Source organism: Zootoca vivipara, chromosome 15, assembly GCF_965207765.1.
Source record: "Zootoca vivipara chromosome 15, rZooViv2.hap1.1, whole genome shotgun sequence".
Taxonomy (NCBI): Eukaryota; Metazoa; Chordata; class Lepidosauria; order Squamata; family Lacertidae; genus Zootoca; species Zootoca vivipara.
In genome coordinates, this window is record NC_142598.1 from 6680215 (window position 1) to 6700668 (window position 20454).

At 44.7% G+C, this 20454-nt stretch overlaps 1 protein-coding gene and 1 long non-coding RNA gene across 8 annotated transcripts in view; one reads left to right on the forward strand and one right to left on the reverse strand.

Annotated features, from left to right (window-relative positions):
• Positions 1–73: 73 nt before the first annotated feature.
• Positions 74–11586, forward strand: LOC148683354 (uncharacterized). The gene is made up of 2 exons (XR_015947275.1): positions 74–332; positions 9435–11586. It is a non-coding gene; the product is annotated as an uncharacterized LOC148683354 (long non-coding RNA).
• The window catches only part of TYK2 (tyrosine kinase 2), a 47396-nt gene continuing 30337 nt past the window's right edge, over positions 3396–20454 (reverse strand). For all 7 annotated transcript variants that reach the window (XM_035140392.3, XM_088658663.1, XM_060268794.2 and 4 more), the window contains 12 exons: positions 20103–20190; positions 19556–19683; positions 18684–18819; positions 17046–17197; positions 14929–15079; positions 13711–13808; positions 12349–12541; positions 11152–11270; positions 9724–9896; positions 8193–8310; positions 7019–7129; positions 3396–6929 (listed from right to left, as the gene is read on the reverse strand). In XM_035140392.3, the coding sequence (XP_034996283.1) occupies positions 6795–6929; positions 7019–7129; positions 8193–8310; positions 9724–9896; positions 11152–11270; positions 12349–12541; positions 13711–13808; positions 14929–15079; positions 17046–17197; positions 18684–18819; positions 19556–19683; positions 20103–20190 (1602 nt within the window). In that variant the 3' untranslated portion in view covers positions 3396–6794. The remainder of the gene's footprint in view (positions 6930–7018; positions 7130–8192; positions 8311–9723; positions 9897–11151; positions 11271–12348; positions 12542–13710; positions 13809–14928; positions 15080–17045; positions 17198–18683; positions 18820–19555; positions 19684–20102; positions 20191–20454) is intronic.

Here is a 20454-nt window from a genome sequence, read left to right on the forward strand (position 1 = left end):
GGAGGTGGCTGCTCGCTCTTCTTCTTCTTCCGGTACCTCGTCCCGCCGCGCGCTTGAGGGCGGAGTTGGCTCCAGGCCGTGGTGCCAAAGCCCGGCCGGAGCAGGCGGGCGGCACCGAATAAAGTGAAGCGAGCGTGCGTAACCGGTAGGGCTCCGGAGAGGGCGAATCGGGCGCGCAGCCTCGGCGGGAGCCTGAGTCGCCCCCAGCCTATTGCCAGGTGTTTGCTTTTTCTGTATATATGAATGATCTATTTCATGTGTTATTCTTGTTGCAGAATGCACCAATACCCAGGGCCGGATTTAGGTTTTAATGAGGCCCTAAGCTACTGAAGGTAATGGGGCTCTTTATATGTCCAGCTGTCCTTTGTCACAAATTGTCGCTGTTTTTTGTGTTGAATATACAGTATGCTATATGGTAATTTATGGACCTAATAGGTATCTAAAGTCATTTGCACATAACAAAATATGTATTTTATCAAATTAATTGTTGAACTGAAATAAAATTTTAAACAGTGAAACACACTGTTCCTGTATGTTTTATTTAATTTGTTTTTTATCTTATGTTTTGGAAATGTACATCCCCCCCTTAAATCTTTTTTGGGGGGGCCCAAGAGAGTGGAGCCCTAAGCTATAGCTTGTTTACCTTATATGTAAATCCGGCACTGCCAATACCGATGGTTAAGGTGCAAGGTTTCTAAATGTAGATACCACTACATTTAGCAGCTACCATTGCTAACATTTAAGAACATAATATCCTCCTGGATCAGGCATCCTGGTCTCAAGGTGGCTAGCCAGATGCCCCTTGTGGGAAATCAGGGAGCAGAATACAAGCTCAAGAGCAACCCTTCTCTTCTGTGGTTTCCAGCAGCTGATATTCTGTGGCATTGCTACTTCCAATTGTGGAGGTAGAGCATAGTCATCATGGCTAGTAGCCATCTATAAAGGTAAAGGGACCCCTGACCATTAGGTCCAGTCGTGACTGACTGTGGTTGCGGTGCTCATCTCGCTCTGTTGGCTGAGGGAGCCAACGTACAGCTTCCAGGTCATGTGGCCAGCATGACAAAGCCGCTTCTGGCGAACCAGAGCAGCGCACAGAAACACCGTTTACCTTCCCGCTGTAGCGGGACCTATTTATCTACTTGCACTTTGACGTGCTTTCGCACTGCTAGGTGGGCAGGAGCTGGGACCGAGCAACGGGAGCTCACCCCGTCACGGGGATTCAAACCGCCGACCTTCTGATCGGCAAGCCCTAGGCTCTGTGGTTTAACCCACAGCGCCACCCGCGTTCCTAGTAGCCATCCATAATAGCCCTCTGCTCTTGTCCTCTTTTAAAGCCATCCAGGTTGGTGGCCATCACTGCCTCCTGTGGGAGCGAGTTCCATGGTTTTCACTATGCACTGCATGAAAATGTACTTTCTTTAAGCTGTCCTGAATCTTCTAATACATTGTGGGTGTCTTTTGAGTTCTAGTGTTAGATTGGAAATACAGGTGTACCTTACAGGAGCTGCCTGTCTGTTAGCAAAGAGGGGATACCTGGAAAGGCTTTATTTGAATTAATTTTAATTGATTGATTGTTTTTATGTATATTGTGTTATTAATATGTTAGCTGCTCTGAGCCCAGCTCCGGCAGGGGAGGGTGGGATACAAATAATAAAATATTATTATTATTATTATTATTAGTGTGTGTGCTAAAGCAAAGTGACAAAATCAAGTTGCTATTGGGACATTAAGAACATGAGGGCTGCTGGATCAGACCAAGCAAGCAGCCACTGTCTCATTTCCCTGTGGCTTAGCAGCTGCCTGGAGGAAGCACAGGAGGACAGGAAGGCAATAGCTTCCGTCTCCTATTTTCTTTCTTTTGGTAGTAGCTGGCCCTCACCTGCTTTCTGCCCCTGAACCTTTTCAGCATGACCAGCAGCAGCCAGCAGCAGACGCAGCAAGTGGGCCTGATGACTGGCACTTGGGTTGCTGAAAAATAGGGTGGGAGGCAGGTTTCTCCTCTTAGGTTGCCACCACTTACTCTTCCTCACCCCATTCACTCTTGAGAGTTGCTTGGTTTATGCCATTCTCAACACTTTTCACACTGTCAAGGTAAACTCCTACCAGGAAGATGGCTCTGTGACTGGCAGGATCGGTTTTGTCTTTAAAAGTGTCATGCAGTGTTTCTGATTTAACTTCATCCTTCCTGCTGCCACCCTGATTTCTTTGGGGATGAAGCTTTCTGTTATTCCTTTCTTTATCCTTTATCCAGCACCATTTACATTTATAAGAAGAAAATTAGGAATTTGAAGTCTTCCAAGACGAATTGCTCAAGAGAAATGGCTAGACCTAAGAAAGCAACTGCTTAACATTCAGCCTCAGCTCATTTGCCTTCTTTTGTTCCTGAACTACTTTAATGCTTCACCTTTCTTCCTCCAACACTGATCACAATTTCTCAGCTTTCCTCCCCCATCCAGGTTTTCGCTGACATTTCTGTACCTTTCTGATCCTAGCATTCTTTTTCACATGCCTCCTCTTTATCTTCTTCCATGCCCTTTACTGTTCTTTATTTTCTTCACTGCCACCCAGTATGTCCTTCCCCCTCATTTTCAGCCGGAAACAGGAAGAGCATTGAGACAATGTTTCCTCTTCTCCCTTCACATTAAAGTTAACTCCTAAATGCTGCAAGAATAAACTTGAGCATCATTGTAGAATGCAGATTTACCCAGTCTGTCTGAAAACTCTTTATGTATATATTTTTCAAAAGTTACACAAGGAAGCTGTGGAATCTCCATTCCATGCTAATGGCAAAGATCAAGGGCAGCAGTTCCAAAAGTAAATATTGGGCTTCGAGGCTAAGTCAGTTGTCAAGGATACATCAACAAAAGGAGTATTATGGCACCGTAAAAACTAATGGATTTATCATGGCATAAGATTTTGTAGACTAGAATCTACTTCAATTAGTGAAGTGGACTCTAGTCATTGAGAATTTACGCACAACAAAACTGCTAGTTTTTAAGGTGCCACAAGACTGTTTATTATTCATGGACTGTGCTGTAAACAGTAAGCACAACCTGCTGAAATGTGTGGTTTTGACACCACACTTGGAATATACAGTGGTACCTCAGGTTACAAAAGCTTCAGGTTACAAACTCCGCTCACCCAGAAATAGTACATCATGTTAAGAACTTTGCTTCAGGATGAGAACAGAAATCGTGCGGCAGCGGCACGGCGGCAGCGGGAGGCCCCATTAGCTAAAGTGGTGCTTCAGGTTAAGAACAGTTTCAGGTTAAGAACGGACCTCCGGAACGAATTAAGTTCTTAACCAGCGGTACCACTGTACTCTAGATTGCCGTTTTCTAGTAACAGCAATTTTCATAAAATCAGCCTACAATAATCAAGACTCCACTGAGCCATTAAAATTTACATGTTTATTTGAATAAAATTTAAAGGGCATCACCAGGATCTTGTTACATGTGGTTGGTGATTCTAGCTGCTGCTAGAGTAGTACAGAGTACATTCACATTAGAGCAGGGTTTCCAGTAGAGAGCTCCCAATCTCTCTCCTTCTACACCCACACCCGTTTTGGATGCATAAAAAGTGGGGAGGAGAGGAGAGGTAAAACCTGCCCATGCTTCTGTGGAGGGAGAAGTCCTTGCCTCAAATCAAGTGCAGTTTCAGATGCAAAGTTTTCCAGCTTAGCATTGTAGCCCAAAGACAATTTGCCAGCCAAAACAGGTGGGTGGGCTGCCACACTCCATAGACATGGCTGGTAGTGCAGGCTTAGGGCAATCCTGAACCCCAAAATAACATGTACATGGGGACAGAAGACAAGCTTTCAAAAACAACCATTTAAGTTTATAGACGGCTTTGTATGCAGTTATAAAAAAAACAACCAAATGTCTCTGCCTTTTATGTCAAGCAGTCCCATACACTTGAGGATTAATAAAGAATAATAGAGTTGGAAGGTGCCCCAAGGGTCATCTAGTCCAACGCCCTGCAATGCATGAATCTCACCTAAAGCATCCATGACAGATGGCCATCCAACCTCTGCTTAAAAGCCTATGCACCAGGCACCCCCAAACTTCGGCCCTCCACATGTTTTGGACTACAATTCCCATCTTCCCTGACCACTGGTCCTGCTAGCTAGGGATCATGGGAGTTGTAGGCCAAAACATCTGGAGGGCCACAGTTTGGGGGTGCCGGCTATACACGTTTTAAAATAAGTCCTTTGAGTTCAGCAAGCCTTACTTCCCTTGGCCTTCAAGAATTAGTTTCACAATTCTTTAGATCAGGCACCCCCAAACTTCGGCCCTCCAGATGTTTCGGACTGCAATTCCCATCTTCCCTGACCACTGGTCCTGTTAGCTAGGGATCATGGGAGTTATAGGCCAAAACATCTGGAGGGCCGCAGTTTGGGGATGCCAGCTTTAGATCTTAACTCAGGTCTGCCAGGAGTGGGAGAGGACAGAAATTAAATGTTTCTTACATCCCTTCTAGGAGACAATGATAAGAACATTTGACCAGTCTTACCAAACCTACCCCCCAACTGTGCCCCACTTGGAGTCTCTGAAGAATTCTGGCATGTGTGGGGTGTTAGGGGAGGGATACCACCTCTGGTGGGAGACACCTCATGCTCCTTCTGGAGTAGTTTGTCCACCTTTGGTCTCCACCCTGCACTCAACTCCTAGGAGCTGCCAGCATGCAACAGTTGCCACACGCCAGGAAATGGCTTCAACTGGCCAGCTAAACCAGGTGAGGGTAACTGAGGGGTCTCAAACCCTGGATGAGTTAGGGACTTCCCCTGCATGTGAAGACAGGCTACAGCGGATTGAGTGGATGAGACCAATAGTGGGTCCAACTGTCAATACAGTAAAGTGATTTCTGCATGTGCTGTAGAGGGAAATGGGGCAGGTGGGGCTCACCAACCTGGGAAGGTAGCCCATCTAGGAGGAGGACTGATCCTAAACCTCTGCTGCCTTGTGGAATATCTTCGGAAGGAAAGGCAGCTAAGGAGAAAACCCTACACAAATCCAGAGTGGAGTCCCTAAGATGGTTGGGTGGCACCCTGTAAGCCTCCTTCTAGCAACTCCGGCAGCCAAACTGGGGCCAAACATATTGCTCTGCTTTCCTCTGGATCTCATCAGTGAGGTCTTGTCATGTGGGTAGCAGAGGACCTCCATACACACTGCCCAGGCTTGCATCCCAGGGAGCTTACTTTGGTGCTGCTAACACACACGACTTCACCCCCAGAGGTGCACTCCATTGTCTCTCAAGACAGATGGATGCCAACAACAGAAATTTGGGCCTCAAGCTAGAAAAATATCAGAAAGCTATGCTCTGATGTGTAGGTGGCAGCTAGTTTTCATCATAGCTCAGTCCGTAAAGCATGAGACTTTTCATCTCAGGGTTGTGCGTTCAAGTCCCACATTGGGCAAAAGATTCATGCATTATGGGGGCTTGGACTAGATGACCCTCGTGGCCTCTTCCAACTCTACGATTGTATGATGGACTAAGAACGTGGGCTTGCTAGCAGAGACCACTGTGACTTTGCTACATAAGCATGTTTTTTGTGCAGCAGCAACCAAGTTAGTGGCCAAAACACATTTCTCTTCTTCAATTTCCATACAATTTAAGGCCTGAAGCTTCCTTTCTGCCCCCCTCCCACTTCAAATTCACATTTTCTGACTGGCAACATCAGTGGATGGGTGTGTGTGAAGAGGGTTGTGGTTGGTTCTAAACCAACAATAATAAGGAGAATGCATCTTGGTACAACAGAAAAGGCAAGCTTGTTTATATCCTGGATGGTAGGCTCTGAGGAAGTTCAAAGAACAAGCGAGGAACCTACTGCATTAGTTAAGTTCTCACTGGGGGCGGGAAGCCATATTTCTGGACAACAACCTTTTCTTTATTTAGGAGCAAGTAAGAATAGCTCTTTAGGAGCAATCCTTTCTATACGCAGATACAATGACTTATATATGATGAAGACATTCACCTCTCCAGTGTCCAATCAGCTGAGACCATATCTGGCTCCACACTGGACTTCTAAAAGGTATATGAGGGCCTTCTCCAAAGAGAAAATACAAATATATTATAGGAAGAGGGGTGGTGGTGGTATCTAAAAGCTCCTGCAGTTCTGAAACACCTAGAAATCAGGTGAATGGGGGGGGTAGTTTATATATCTTTGAGAGTCCAAAGCATTTACTTCGGGAAAAAAGGCCAAAGGCAAGTCTCAGAAAAAGCACATTTCCTTCAAAAGTTTTTGCAAGGAACATGAACGGGCCAGATACCTCACCTCTGTTCCATAAGCAAGTGCAGCACTTAACATATTGGTCCAATATGGTTATTTTCTTTAGCAAGCTGGAGCACTGCGCTTGAATAGCTTAGGCCTCCTTCCCATTCTCTCTCTGCACCAGACCAACAGGCCCAGCAGTCTGTTAAAAAGACTGTGAGGAAGTCAACTGATCCACTCACTTTCCTGCACCTGTGAACTCACATACTCAGACCAGGTATCGTGGCTTTCCAGGCACAGGCTTGAGCGCAGCACTTTACACTGCTTCATAAATAGCCTCTGCCTTTGTTCAGGGCAGAGAGAAACTTCACACTCGTTACATCACATTTGGCGAGATCAAAAGGCAGAAATGTTCTGCGCTGGTTCTGGATACCAAAACAGCAGAAGTCAGAGTTTCAAGGTGTGCCAGTAGTCTGAAGCAGCTTCCATGGCACTGCGGCTTTCCAGGCACAAAAAAAGACAGAATTGAGACACCGAGTGCAGAGAAGAGTGTGGTCTTTGGCCAAGAATCTCTGCATCCTGCTCAACACACGCTGAAGACGGAGGGGGCCTGGGCCCTGTACTTTTCATGGAAGGCTTTGAGGATAGGCACAAGGTTTGTGAAGGCTGGGCGGAATGAAGCTTCTGATTCCCAACAGTTTTTCATAAGACGGTAAATCTGTAGAAAATGGCAAAGGTTTAGAACAGTACACAGAATAAAAAGAGAAAGAACAATGAAAGAAGGAAGAAAGGGAGAACCAGACTCACCTCACAAGGACAGTCCTTTGGGCTGGGCAGCCTTTTCCCTCTATCCAGTAGCTCTATAAGCCTCAGCACTGTCATTTGTCCCTGAGTTGCTCCAATCATCTCAATGAATTTCTAAGACAACAGGGAGAAATATGTTATTGAGCACTTTGAGAAAGAGATAGGGAGATGCCGTTGAGATACATACACGTACCACACATGGTCAGCTCTACCAATGGGTGGACCAGCCAGCTGCTCAATAGCTCAGTTGATAGATCATGAGACTCTCTCCCATAATCTATGATTCTTGATGACCACTGTGGTCATCTAGAATCCTAGAATTGCATAGTTGGAAGGGACCCTCAGGTTCATCTAGAACAAACCCCTTGCAATGGGGAGAGTCCACCCAGCGACGTTGCACCCTCCATCAGTGCCTGGGGCTGGGGTGTGGAGGATGAACAAAACCCACTGCGCCAACCCAGTCCTCACCGCCAATGCCACCAGGTGGGAGCAGGGAACAGGGGTCGGAAGGAATGGAGGCGAGACAGTTGCTGGTGCAGGTGGGCTGTGTACCACACACTGACGAGCTTCGCAGAGCTCTTTTTATTAGCAAGCATATGCAAAATCCACTGGACACATTCAAGACTTTGCCCTTTAACTTCTCCAATCATGAGCTCTCTGGGTGTCGCCCTGTTATTTGTGCAACCTGTTCCACCCTGTCATGTTCCCATTAGAGGGGGAAATGAGCAACCCTTTTGCAGAGGCAAAGGTCAACGACAGCACATGGCACAATGCAATGGAGAGAAAAGGTGAAAGATAGGCCATGGCGGCTAGACACGATGTGGCGTGTCTTATGGGGGGGTGCCCCACACCGTGCATTTGCCATTCCTGCAAGGGTCTATAACAGACACCCACAGTAAGGTCCAATCAGGAAGCAAACTAAGGTAAGGTAAGTATTGTCATAACATTGCTGTACACAGGCTCTGTGCCAACTGCAGTTAGCCACAGGGCCAGTGTGAGTCAAAGCACCCTGGATTACTGCACTGCAAGTGAAACTGCATAGTCAGTCTCCTGAAGCGCAGTGATCTAAATGTGTTCCAAAACACATTGGATATTTGTAGACTTAAGAGCCCTGCACATCGCAGCACTGCTAAACAAATGCTTTCACCTCCCTTGTATACCCAGCAACTGGACTCACCGCTGGGGGGCTTTGACTAGAATCACAGTGTGTTAAGAGCTCATATAAAGTAACTCCAAAGGACCAAACATCAGAAGCACAGTAGAATTTACAGTCCTTCAGGCACTCCACAGCATACCTACAGCACAAGGAAAAACAAGAAAACAGAGCTGATGAACAGCAAAAATTTAAAAATGTAAAACTGCATTGCTGTATCAAATAAAGGTTCATCTAGTCCAGCAACCCATCTTCCAAAAGGAACATGTTTAATACTTCTAGAAAAACTCACAACAAGGGAATGAAGATCCCGAGCCATAAGGTGGCTCCATTTTGGAGATCCCGAGCCATAAGGTGGTTAGATTGGTCTCAACTAGGGCCAGGGCCTTTTCGGTACTGGCCCCGACTTGGTGGAACGCTCTCTCACAGGAGACCAGGGCTCTGCGGGATTTGAAATCTTTCCGCCTGGCCTTTGGGCTGGATTCAGTCTGACCCCTGTTTTCCTCCCTTATGGTTTTGATTTGGGCTACTTTAAAATGAGGGACGCAGGTGGCGCTGTGGGATAAACCACAGAGTCTAGGGCTTGCTGATCAGAAGGTCGGCGGTTCGAATCCCTGCAATGGGGTGAGCTCCTGTTGCTCGGTCCCAGCTCCTGCCCACCTAGCAGTTCGAAAGCACATCAAAGTGCAAGTAGATAAATAGGGACCGCTCTGGAGGGAAGGTAAACTGCGTTTCCACATGACCCGGAAGCTGTCTGCAGACAAACGCCGGCTCCCTCGGCCTATAGAGCGAGATGAGCGCCGCAACCCCAGAGTCGGACACGACTGGACCTGATGGTCAGGGGCCCCTTTACCTTTACCTTACTTTAAAATGAGGCTGCATTTAAAAAATTTAAATTTAAACTGTATTTTAACCCATATTTTAATTGTTTTTCTTTCTTTTACGTCTTATTGTAATTTTACTGGTGTCAGCCACCCTGAGCCCGGTTTTGACTGGGGAGGGCGGGGTATAAATAAAAATTTATTATTATTATTATCTTTTTATCCCCAGTGGATATTATCTCTTGAACATGCAGGTTCTATTTAGATATGGCTTCCAGCTAGCTAGCTAGCTAGCTAGGCAGGTATCATGAGCCATCCTGCTGAATCAGGTCATCTATTCAATTTCTCAGTCTCCAGCAGCAGCCAGACATATATCTCTAAAAGCTCACAAAGAAGGCATGTACTTCTGACATTCACTTATCTCCATTCTTCCCTTATTTTGCAGATATGCTTTTGGTGTTCCCACAGAAGCTGAAGAAGCACACAAGTGCTGCCATTTCCTCCAGTGTCAACCATTTCACGGAAAGCTAAACATATTGCAACATTAACCAAATGAAAGGATAAAGTAAAAGGACAGCAAATTGTCTTAGAGACTGCCATTGAAGAGCTTGGGATGTTCATGGAAGTATTCAGAATAACATCTTGCCCCACCTCCAGACTTGATCTTGAGTTACAATGCAGTCAAAACCCCTGTAATGTCTGAGAGCCATGGCATGTTATGAACGCTTTCTTACCAAAAAACAGGGCTGTCTCCATCTTCACAGACACGGTAATAGTCATGTCCTTCAGGGATAGCTTTGGCAAGACCAAAGTCTCCAATCTTCACTACATTCTCATTCTCCAAGAGCACATTTCTGGCTGCCAGATCTCTGTGGATGTAGCGTAACGAGTGCAAATAAGCCATTCCCTGCAAAGAGCAAATATGGTGTTATTCCCCAACCAGCTTTGCAAGCAAGGAGGACAAATACCCAGGACTATACTCTGAATCAGAGGCCCAGATTTTGAATTTTAGCCTATGTGCCTGCTAGACCAGGTGAGTGGCTCATCTGGTCCAGCATGCTGTTCTCACAGTGGCCAACCAGATGCTTATGGGAAGCCTACAAGCAGGACCTCAGCGCAACAGCTCACTCCCTTTTGCCATTTCCCGCACCTGGTGTTCAGAAGCATCTCTGCCTCTGTCAGTGGAGGAAAAGCATCTTTTTCAGAGTCAGTACAGTGGTACCTCGGGCTGTGGACCCAATCCCTTCCGGGGTGCCCTTCACACCCCGAAAAGTCTGCAACCCGAGTGGTGCTTTTGTGCATGCGTGAAGCACGCAGAACACTTCTGCGCATGCACGCGCTGCAAAACCCGGAATTAAACACTTCCGGGTCCGCCGTGTTCGCAACCTGGAAAAACACAACCTGCAACATGAGGTATGACTGTAGTTAGTTATCCCCCATGAATTCGTCTATCTTCTTTTAAAGCCATCCAGCTTGGAAGCCATCACTGCGTCTCATGGGAGCAAATTCCCTATGTGGTGTGCGAAGTAGTGCAGTCATACCTTCGACTTCCGTTCAACTTCCGAAAATATTCAAAAACCAAGGCACAGCTTCTGATTGGCTGCAGGAGCTTCCTGCAATCAATCGGAAGCTGCGTCGGATGTTCGGGTTCCAAAGAACGTTTGCAGCGTTCGGGAGCAAAAATGTTCGAATCACAAGGCGTTCAAGAACAAGGTACGGCTGTACTTTCTTTTGCCTGCCTTGAATCTCCCAGCCTTCAGTTTCATTAGAGGTTCCTTCTCTCTATCCACTCTCTGCACCATTCATAATTTTATACATTTATATCATGTTAGCTCTTATCCACATCTTCTATAAATTGAAAAGCCCCAAATACTGTAACCTTTCTTCATAAGGGAGTTGTTCCAAACCCTTGATCATTTTGGTTCCCATTTCCCCCCGAACTTTTCCCAGCTCTGTCATATCCTTTTTGAGGCAAGACAATCAGAACTGTACACATTTCTCTTCCCAGATCCAGGGAGCAGCCATTTAAACAAACCCCGTAGCCTATTTCAGCCACAGGAGTCCATGCCTCTTCTAGAACTCGACCAATAATCCCAAAACAAAGGAATATTCACTGCACCAGCAGCTACATTAATTTTACATCCCAAGCTGATAGACTTTACCTCACAAATCTGCTGGGCGAAGAGGAGAATGTGGGCCAGGCTGACATTGTGCTTGGGGAGATAATCTCTTAGGCTCCCCAAAGGCACATACTCCATGATAAGCTGCACAACCTTTTCCCCTAGAGTTGGGGAGAAAATCCAACAATGATATTACTCCAAAAGGAAGTGTTTTTACCTTCCCACATTTCATTATCTATAGAAGCCCTGGCATGGGAGGTATCACATATAGGGAAGGAAAACAGCAGGTGGCGACCAATTCAAGGCCAGTGTGTAACCATGGTTGGACTGGGATTTTTTTTATATAAAAAATTAAGTTTTTCCTTGGATAAACAAGGATTGTAAGAATAATAAATGATACAACTAAATAGACCAAGCCTTCTCACATCATTTGTATATCACAAAAATAGCATAATAAATTTGCAGTAATATCTGTAACATATGGTTCATTATTAGTGGTCAATCCTAAGTTCTCGATCCATGAATTGGTTTAAAGTTTAGACAATAACGAAGAGGAAACAGGAAAGAACATTCGACATCACACAGACAAACGCCCAATCAGGAGCCCTTGTGGTTGTGCTTCAATTAAGTTTGAGTAATAGTCATTTCTCCTCTTATGCTATCAATGGATAAAGTGTTAGAATACTGAAGACTGCAGGAGGGGGGCGGTTCAAAGTGAAGATAATTTGTGTTTAAATTTAGATCTATGCTCTATGCCTGAAGGGCCATACTTCAGCCATAGAGCATCTGCTTTGCATGCAAAAGTTCCCAGGTTCAATCCCTGACATCTCCAGGTAGGGCTTGGAGAGATTCCTGCCTGAAACTATGGGAAGCTGCTGCCGGTCAGCGTAGATAACATCGAGCTAGATCAGGCTTCCTCAACCTCGGCCCTCCAGATATTTTGAGACTACAATTCCCATGATCCCTAGTTAGCAAGACCAGTGGTCAGGGGTGATGGGAATTGTAGTCTCAAAATATCTGGAAGCCTGAGGTCGACAAAGCCTGAGTTAGATAGACCTGATTCAGTATAAGGCAGCTTCCTATGTACCTATGGAAGTTCTCAGGGTAACTGTGAGAAAGGAATGTGGTAGATGAAAGCATGATCCCATTTGTCATCTCCTGTCTCTCTTCCCCTACCCACAAGGCACTCCTATCAACTGCCATCCAGCTCTCGAGGTGCCAGCTCAGTAGATGCCATACCCTGCTCACTGCAGCAGCCCTTGTATTTAACAATGTTCTCATGGTAGAGGGTCTTCAAGATCTCAATTTCTTTCTTCCAGCTTGTCAGCAGCTGCTGGCTGCAGCCTGATTTCAATGACTTCACAGCTACCATCTCACCAGTGCCATCATTGGTGGGATCATAGCAGTATAAGCTCACTTTGCCAAAATGACCCTAGTAGAAAAAGAGAAAAAAACAAACAAGCCAAGAATGAGATGTTTCAAAAGGCAAATCATTCTAGCTGCTATCTCCTGTTAGAGTCTTCACTGCACCTGGCTGGCATACACCACTTTTTCCAGAAGGTGGACTAATAACACTCTCAGGTAGAACAGTATCTTGCCACAAACCAGTGCAGGAATTAATCTGAGAACAAGATCCACTTTCGCCCAGTCTCCCTATCAAGCTCTGCTGACATAGAGGTGGGAAGGCCTAGAAAAAAATGGAAAATGGAAAAATTGGGTGGGTGGGGGGACAGTTTTCTCCCCATTCCCCCCCCCCAAAAAAGGCTTTGGAGAAAACGGGGGGGGGAATGGTGTCCACCCCACCCGACCCCCGTATTTTTCTGGTTTTTTTCCAGGCCTTCCCATCTCAAATACCGTATTGGCCCAAATATAAGCCACACTTTCCCCCCAAAGTGTGGCTTAAATTCACAACCTTACAAAAATTGGCTTTTATGGTATCGCTGCTTAAACAGACATACAGTAAAATGGAACAAAAAAATGTTTTATTGCTGATTCGCGAGCTTGAGACTGTTGTGCAATTAATTCTAATGTCATTCATCGGTTTCCCTGTATTTGCATTTACAGTGCTACAAACAAGGTGTTTAACCCACTTGCGGGTCCTCTTTAGTACCTGTAGGATTTTCTTCTACATTTGCATTTATCAATCAATCAATCAGACTTTATTCGACCGTCAGTCAGAAATAAAAAGGTTATCTCAAAGTGTGTTGGGAATCAACATTTTTTGTCTTTAGATTTTTTTCTACAACTGAAACAGATCATTCATTTATTTAAAGTATATATTTATTAAAGATTTCTTAGTTTACAAAAATACATGCATTGTATTATTATTATTATTATTTATTGAATTTATATACCACTCTATAGCCAGAGGTCTCACATACAGCCCTATGTCAGAGAGTGTTAACTTCTCCCTGATGACTAGTTTTGTTTGCAAATATCTATTTCTTGAAGGCTGGAGAAGATCCACCACTTGCTGTTGGAAATGGTACAGCCAGGAACAGATAAATAACAAAGGGCTTTGTTCATTTGTTTCAGCTCTTACTTGCTGAGAACTGAAGTAAAGAAATTAGTGATGATGCTTCACTAACAAAGGTGAATTACCTCACCCAGATCTCGAATCTTCTTCAGATAGCGCTTCTGAAAGACAGTAGGGTCAGGTACAGGGAATTCAGTGTACACAGAGCTGATGTCAAGGAGGTCTGAAAAAATAAAGAGGAAGGAGCTGAAAAACACCAGGCAAGATGTACACTGACCAGTGGAAGGAAACAAATGCATTGGCTCATCTTAGATATATTTGAGTAGAGCTAGATTTTGGTTCTGTCTTATTTTTTTTGCTCCCCATTTAAGCAAACCATAAACTTCCTAGGTTATCTTTGGCCTGGTTCACACATTATAATAAGCCAAGCCAAGCCAAGCCAAGCCAAGCCAAGCCAAACCAAACCAAACCATGGCTTGTACCTATGGGCAACCAGAGAGATTATAGCCACTTTGCTCTGCCTGTCTCTCTGCTGTTGTGCTGAGCCAAGCCATAGTTTAGCTTCATGCGTCATCCAGACCCAGGCTCATAGTTTACAAACCATGAGCCATAAACTGCAGGACAAACATGGGTTACTTACAGCTCATGGTTAGTCTGGAGAGAACTAAACTACGAGCCCAGGTATGGGTAACACACAATGCGAAGCAATAGCTTAGCTCAGAACAGCACCAAAATGACTTGGGAGGAGCAAAGTGTCTGCAGTCTGCTGTCCTGGAACCCATAGAGCAGGCACCCCCAAACTTCGGCCCTCCAGATGTCTTGGACTACAATTCCCATCATCCCTGACCACTGGTCTTCTTAGCTAGGGATCATGGGAGTTGTAGGCCAAAACATCTGGAGGGCCGCAGTTTGGGGATGCCTGCCATAGAGCCATGGTGTGCCTTTGCATGACAAGAGACCATTGTAGGTTTCCTCATGCTGCCTTCTACCATACTTGTATGGTGCAGTCACCATGATTTTGCATTACATTTAACTTTTACATTTTCTTTTCTTGAGCCTTACGTCTTGCACTGAATTAAGTATCATATTCGGTAGTTTGTGTTAATAAAGTTTTACACTTTAATTAGTTCAGTCCCAGTCTTCACTGGTACTCCCAATTTAATCAACTGTGATGAGGCCACAAACAAAGATTGTTCTTCTCACACATTAACTGGCCCAGTTTTGCAGACAACCCCTTCCATGGCACTGTGAAACTCCCAGGGAGAGGGGTGGGGTAAGGACACACTATTTCAGATGTCTGAAAGCTGCTCTTTCAGCATCCTAGAGCCCTCTGGAATCATTACTATGTGGCTGCAGTTGTGTAAGGTCTCGTAAGATGGTCCGAAAGGATGGCCGTTCCCCAGGAGCATAGTTCAGGCATTGGCTGATTAAGGTAGCAAGTTCTTTAAAAGATGGTTCTGGAAGGCGATGCTTCTTCTCATAAAAACGCTCTTTCTGCAAAAAGGAGCACATTTATGAATTAAAGGAGTCTGTTGCAAAGCAACACCAGACTTACGAGTTCTGGGTCATACAAATATGTCTAAATTGGGACATGTAAACCTAAGGCTCAAAAGAGCATAGCTGCATTCCATTAACTTGCTTTCTCTCCCCCCCCCTTTTTAAATACTGTACTTTATTTACACTAATGTGTCATACAAATAAACAATAAATAAAACAAACATATAATACCAACCGCAACCTCAGAGTCGTCTGTGACTGGACCTAATGGTCAGGGGTCCCTTTACCTTTATACCCAATATTACTTAGCATTTATGCAATCCTATAACCACTTACTTGAAAGTAAGCGCCAATAAATTAAATGGGACTAATCTCTGAGCATACATGCACAGGACTGCACACTTAAGAGTGTTATTTGTATGTAAAGCGCTTTAATCCTCACAGCAATCTTGGTATTACTACCGCCCTATTGCTGATTAGGGAGGGACCCAGGTGGCTCTGTGGGTTAAACCACTGAGCCTAGGGCTTGCTGATCAGAAGGTCAGCGGTTCGAATCCCTGTGGCGGGGTGAGCTCCCGTTGCTCGGTCCCAGCTCCTGCCAACCTAGCAGTTCGAAAGCACATCAAAATGCAAGTAGATAAATAGGAACCTCTACAGCGGGAAGGTAAACAGCGTTTCCATGTGCTGCTCTGGTTCGCCAGAAGTGGCTTTGTCATGCTGGCCACATGACCTGGAAACTATACGCCGGCTCCCTCGGCCAATAATGCGAGATGAGCGTGCAACCCCAGAGTCGGTCATGACTGGACCTAATGGTCAGGGGTCCCTTTACCTTTACCTATTGCTGATTAGGATGGAAGAATAGCAGCTTGCCTCTAGCTACTTGGCAAGTTCACAGCTGGGAACCTTCTTAGCTCACAGCTCTGCTATGAGCTAAATAATTCAGTGTGTGCACTTTGCTCACAGAATATGCTTTGCTTTTGGGTGTAGAAATCAAGATCTTCCCCCAAGTTATGCATCTGTAAGCTGGGCAAGCCAAGCCCAACAAGAAACTGGCACAACATTCCTATGGAATAGTTACAGCTCAGATCCTGCCCAGTAGATACATCCCAGAATTTGATGATGCTCTGGAATTAGTTAGCTACTCTCTGGCAGGCACCCTGTTCTAAATCCTGCGGGCAAGATAGAGGAGGTCCTACTGTTGTTGTTTTTTTAATAATTTTTATTAATTTTTAGAAAAAGAAAACACATACAAAGTATACAACATAAACTCTGTCCCTTCATTTTCCCTCCACCCACAAGCCCACCTCTGCCACCAGTGAGACCCATGGGTATTGGGGAACAAAGGGGTCCATTTTAAGCTGGGTTTGACCTCCCCCCTCCTTCCTTCCCCCTCATCCCCCCCCTGCCACTGAGAGGACAAAGGCAGAGGATCTCTGGGGATTGGCTTATCCCCCAGCTATTTCTTCACTGTACTGGAAAAAAGAAAAACAAGGAAAAAAGGAAGAAAAAAAAAGCAAAAATATAAAAAGGGGGAAAAAAGGAAAGAAAAAAAAAAGGAAAAAGGAAAAACATTAATGGCTGTTTTAAAGCCATTAATACTGTTTTAAAGAGTACTTGGAAAAACATTGTTCTCAAACAAAATATTTGATGTGTTTCGGCTAAATTTCGCAAAGTAAATAACAGATAGATAACATATATTATGTAAGAGAAGTGAAATAAGGAAAACACAACACAATTAAAAAGATAAGGAAGAAGTAAGGAGCCGCAATGAGGTGGAGGTAAGTCACATGTGAAGAAATATTGATTTATTTTAGTTTACATTTTTGTATAAGATAACATATTTTGAAGAACGAACGGAGTATGTATAAAAATAATCAATGTAAAAACTCAATAAAGAATATTTTTTTAAAAAAGATAGAGGAGGTCCTAAAAGAGCAAAAAAGAGAGCAGAGACAGATGCTACCTCAGAGGGGGTACGTTCTTTCAGTGGCACATCCGCATCAAAGCATATCTCCAGCAGAGTGGTACCAAAGCTCCACTTGTCAGCTGCTGTACTGAGGTTGTTTACGTCTTTGACGCACTCCGGAGCAATCCAGGGGATCCTGTCAACTCGCTCTTGCAAGGAGGAAAGTCAAGAGTTAGAAATCCCCCTAACAACTTCTGGACCAGAAGACATTCAGGGGAAATTAAATACATTGTGCCCGTGGCTGAGGACAACTGTTTGAACCCTTCCAGTGGATTATGGGTGGGGGAGGGGGTGGGAAGGGAAAGGAAAATGGTATGGGAAATTAAAAATTGGAAGGAGAGAATATAATGTATGTAAAAATTCTCGTACTTCAATAAAAATCTTTTAAAAAAGAAAAGAAAAGAAATCCCCCAATGGACAAAATATAAGTAAATACAAATATAGTAGGAACCTCGGTTCTCAAACATAATCCGTTCCGGAAGACCATTTGACTTCCAAAACGTTTGAAAACTGAGGCGCAAAGGGCTGGCTGCAAGTTCAATGGGAAAAATGGAAAAAGAAGCAGCGGAAGCCGTTTGACTTCCAAGGCGCGTTCGAAAACGGTAGCGATGACTTCCAGGTTTTCGGCATTCGAAAACTGAAACGTTCAGCTTCTCAGACGCTCGAAAACCGAGGCACCACTGTAGCAGGCAATATTTAACATATTTAATGCTAGTCCTATTTTTGCTGAAGGTATGGTAGAAAGGTCACTCAGACACTCACCTAGGCAGTGTTCATGTGGATTGCCATAGGATGTAATGCGCAATGTGCACAATCCACATGAAGGCCCGTACATATAGCCACTTGACTCATGGAATTATTTGGGAGCACCGATAATATTAAGCTGAAGAAGTTGAATAGACCAATAAATGGAGGGCAGATTCCTCACATATTAGAAACAATGCTGCAAAAAAAAAAAAAGTGACTCATGCTGCCACGGGCTTTTAGGCTGTCTATATTGTTTTCTGTCGTGTTTGGGTAACAGAGTAAGCCTGCAACTTGCACGGGGGTTGCGTTGCAGGGATTGCGCCTAAAGCAAAAAATTGTATATAATCGAATTGCATTTGGTTCAATAGAAGTTCAGATTCCCAAATTCAATTTTTTCGGAACCCACTTTTTATTTTTTTAAAAAAATGGTACGAGTAAATCTGAATCAGCACAAGTGAAAAGGGTGCAAGTTGCGGGCTTATTGTGTATCACTGAATGATATACAGTGACTTTCTAGTTTTATAAATGAACTGAGTAAATGGTTAGCAAGAGATGTGGCATAATACTTGTAATTGCAGCTGTCCGACATTGGAAGCAGGTCACAGGCAGGCAAGCAGGCAGGCATTCCCTTTCTTTAAACAGACACCCACCCACACCTGCTACTTCTGAAGTAGCTGCTTTTGGAGATGGGATGTGGAGCTGCTGCCAGGGAATGGTGTCAAGCACAATGCTCCCTCACAGCAAACTATACACCATGACCTACCTCCTGCGATACGCAAACATGGACACTGTGTCCAAATTAATTCCCTCCGCTCAACCCCAAAACCATGCACCTCCAATGAAAGCGAATGTGAAAAGGGAAAAAGCCCTCTGAAGGGGAGGGTCTACCTTCTTGGGAGAGCACAGCAAAGCTGACTCCAGGGTCGCTGAGCTTAATGAAGGGCATCAAGCCATCTTCCAAACCTTTCCTGGCCAACAGGATGTTCTTGGCACATACGCTGCCATGCACCAGGTTTTTGCCTTCCTGTTTAAATAAATGCAGAAAGGTAGTCTGTGAGAAGTCTTTAACATGCCTACTTGCAACTTGGCTGTTGATCCATTGTGTCATTCCTTTCTCCAAGGGGATCACTTAGCAAAAAGCAGAAAGCTTACTGGGTCTGTAGTCAGTTCCTTGCCAAACCTTAAAAGTTCTTTTAAAAAATCTGGTCTACTGTCCATGTCTCTATGCTGCCGCCCCTGCCCTGCCTAAACACCAGGGAAAGCAACCTTGAACTGCAAGTGCTGCTGCCTCTGGCTGATTCAGGCACTTCAAGCCTGAGAATCACAGGCTCAGAAGGGGTCAAAAAGCATGAAACTCTGAATTCTTGCTTCAAAGCAGGATCCCAAAAACTGACAAGCCCCAAATGGTTTGACCATGGATAACCATCTCCTGTTCTGTTATCCTTATCGATCCGGTTGTGGGATTCTAAGTTAATCCACAGTGTACAGTTCTGCCCCTCTTGCTTCTCCCAAGCAAGGTGGTTTCCAATGTCATAATTTACAAGGTAGGTTTAGATTCATGGTTATTATTCTCCCCAAGAGAACTGAAGTTCTGGGAGGTAAGGGAAGGAACACAGTCTAAGCAACACTCTCATCAAGACGCCACATCCCTGCGTCAGGGGGAAGCCCTGGCAACTGACGTGGTATAAGGTGGTATACACTTATAGTGAAGATCTGACACTTCCAGAAGGTCGGCTCCAAACCCTTCTAAGGAGACTTACCAAGTAACTCAGGGCACTTGCTAACTGTGCAGCAACAGTGAATTTCCAGCCCACCGTTATCCGCCCTTTGTTTTTCCGCAAGAAGACATCCAGGGGCCCATGCTCAATGTACTCTTCCACCATTATATCTGAAAGCAGGAAAAGGAAGAAATGTGATAATCCAAAAACAATATAGGTTTAGTATTGCTGCTTCTCAGCAGTGGGTAACATATTGGCTGAAGAACATGAATGGAAATGGGAAAGGGCTATTTTGGTTGCTCTCATAGATCTAAGACAACCACAAAAGGAAGATGAACCACAGGCAACTGTTTTCCGAAGTAATCTGTCAAGACATGATTAAACATGGATAAGTGGGTGGCAGTCGGACACTGTTTCCCCAAATATAAAATGAAACACAAGGTATTTCTCAAACAATAAAAAGCTGCAGGACCATAAGAATAAAATAGTGAAACATGTAGGGCAGCTGAGAACACAAGACAATTACATCTCAGTGAGCTATACAAGGAGAAGCCACGCAACAGAAATACAGAAAGCAGTTCATACTCACTCTCTAAGCCCCTTACACAAACCCCGTGCACAAAAGCCAAGTGGATGTGGGAGACCTGGCTCATCAGACTGGCTGTTTCAAAGAATGCCTGCAGAGGACAGATGGGAGGCCGTCACATGAGAATTGTTATCCAAGGAACATAACTGGGGCACTTCAATCCTAGCACAGGACCAGGATTCCAGCAGCTACTGATTGGATTCCCAGCCCAATAACAATTCTGCAGCTCTTGCTACCTTTTCCAGTGTTGTGCAGTTAATTTCTCTGCCATTTGCATTTGCCATCAAGACAAATAAACTTCATAAACAAACATTTTCTAAAAAATAAAGCTAGCTAGAGACATGTTCTGGTTCAA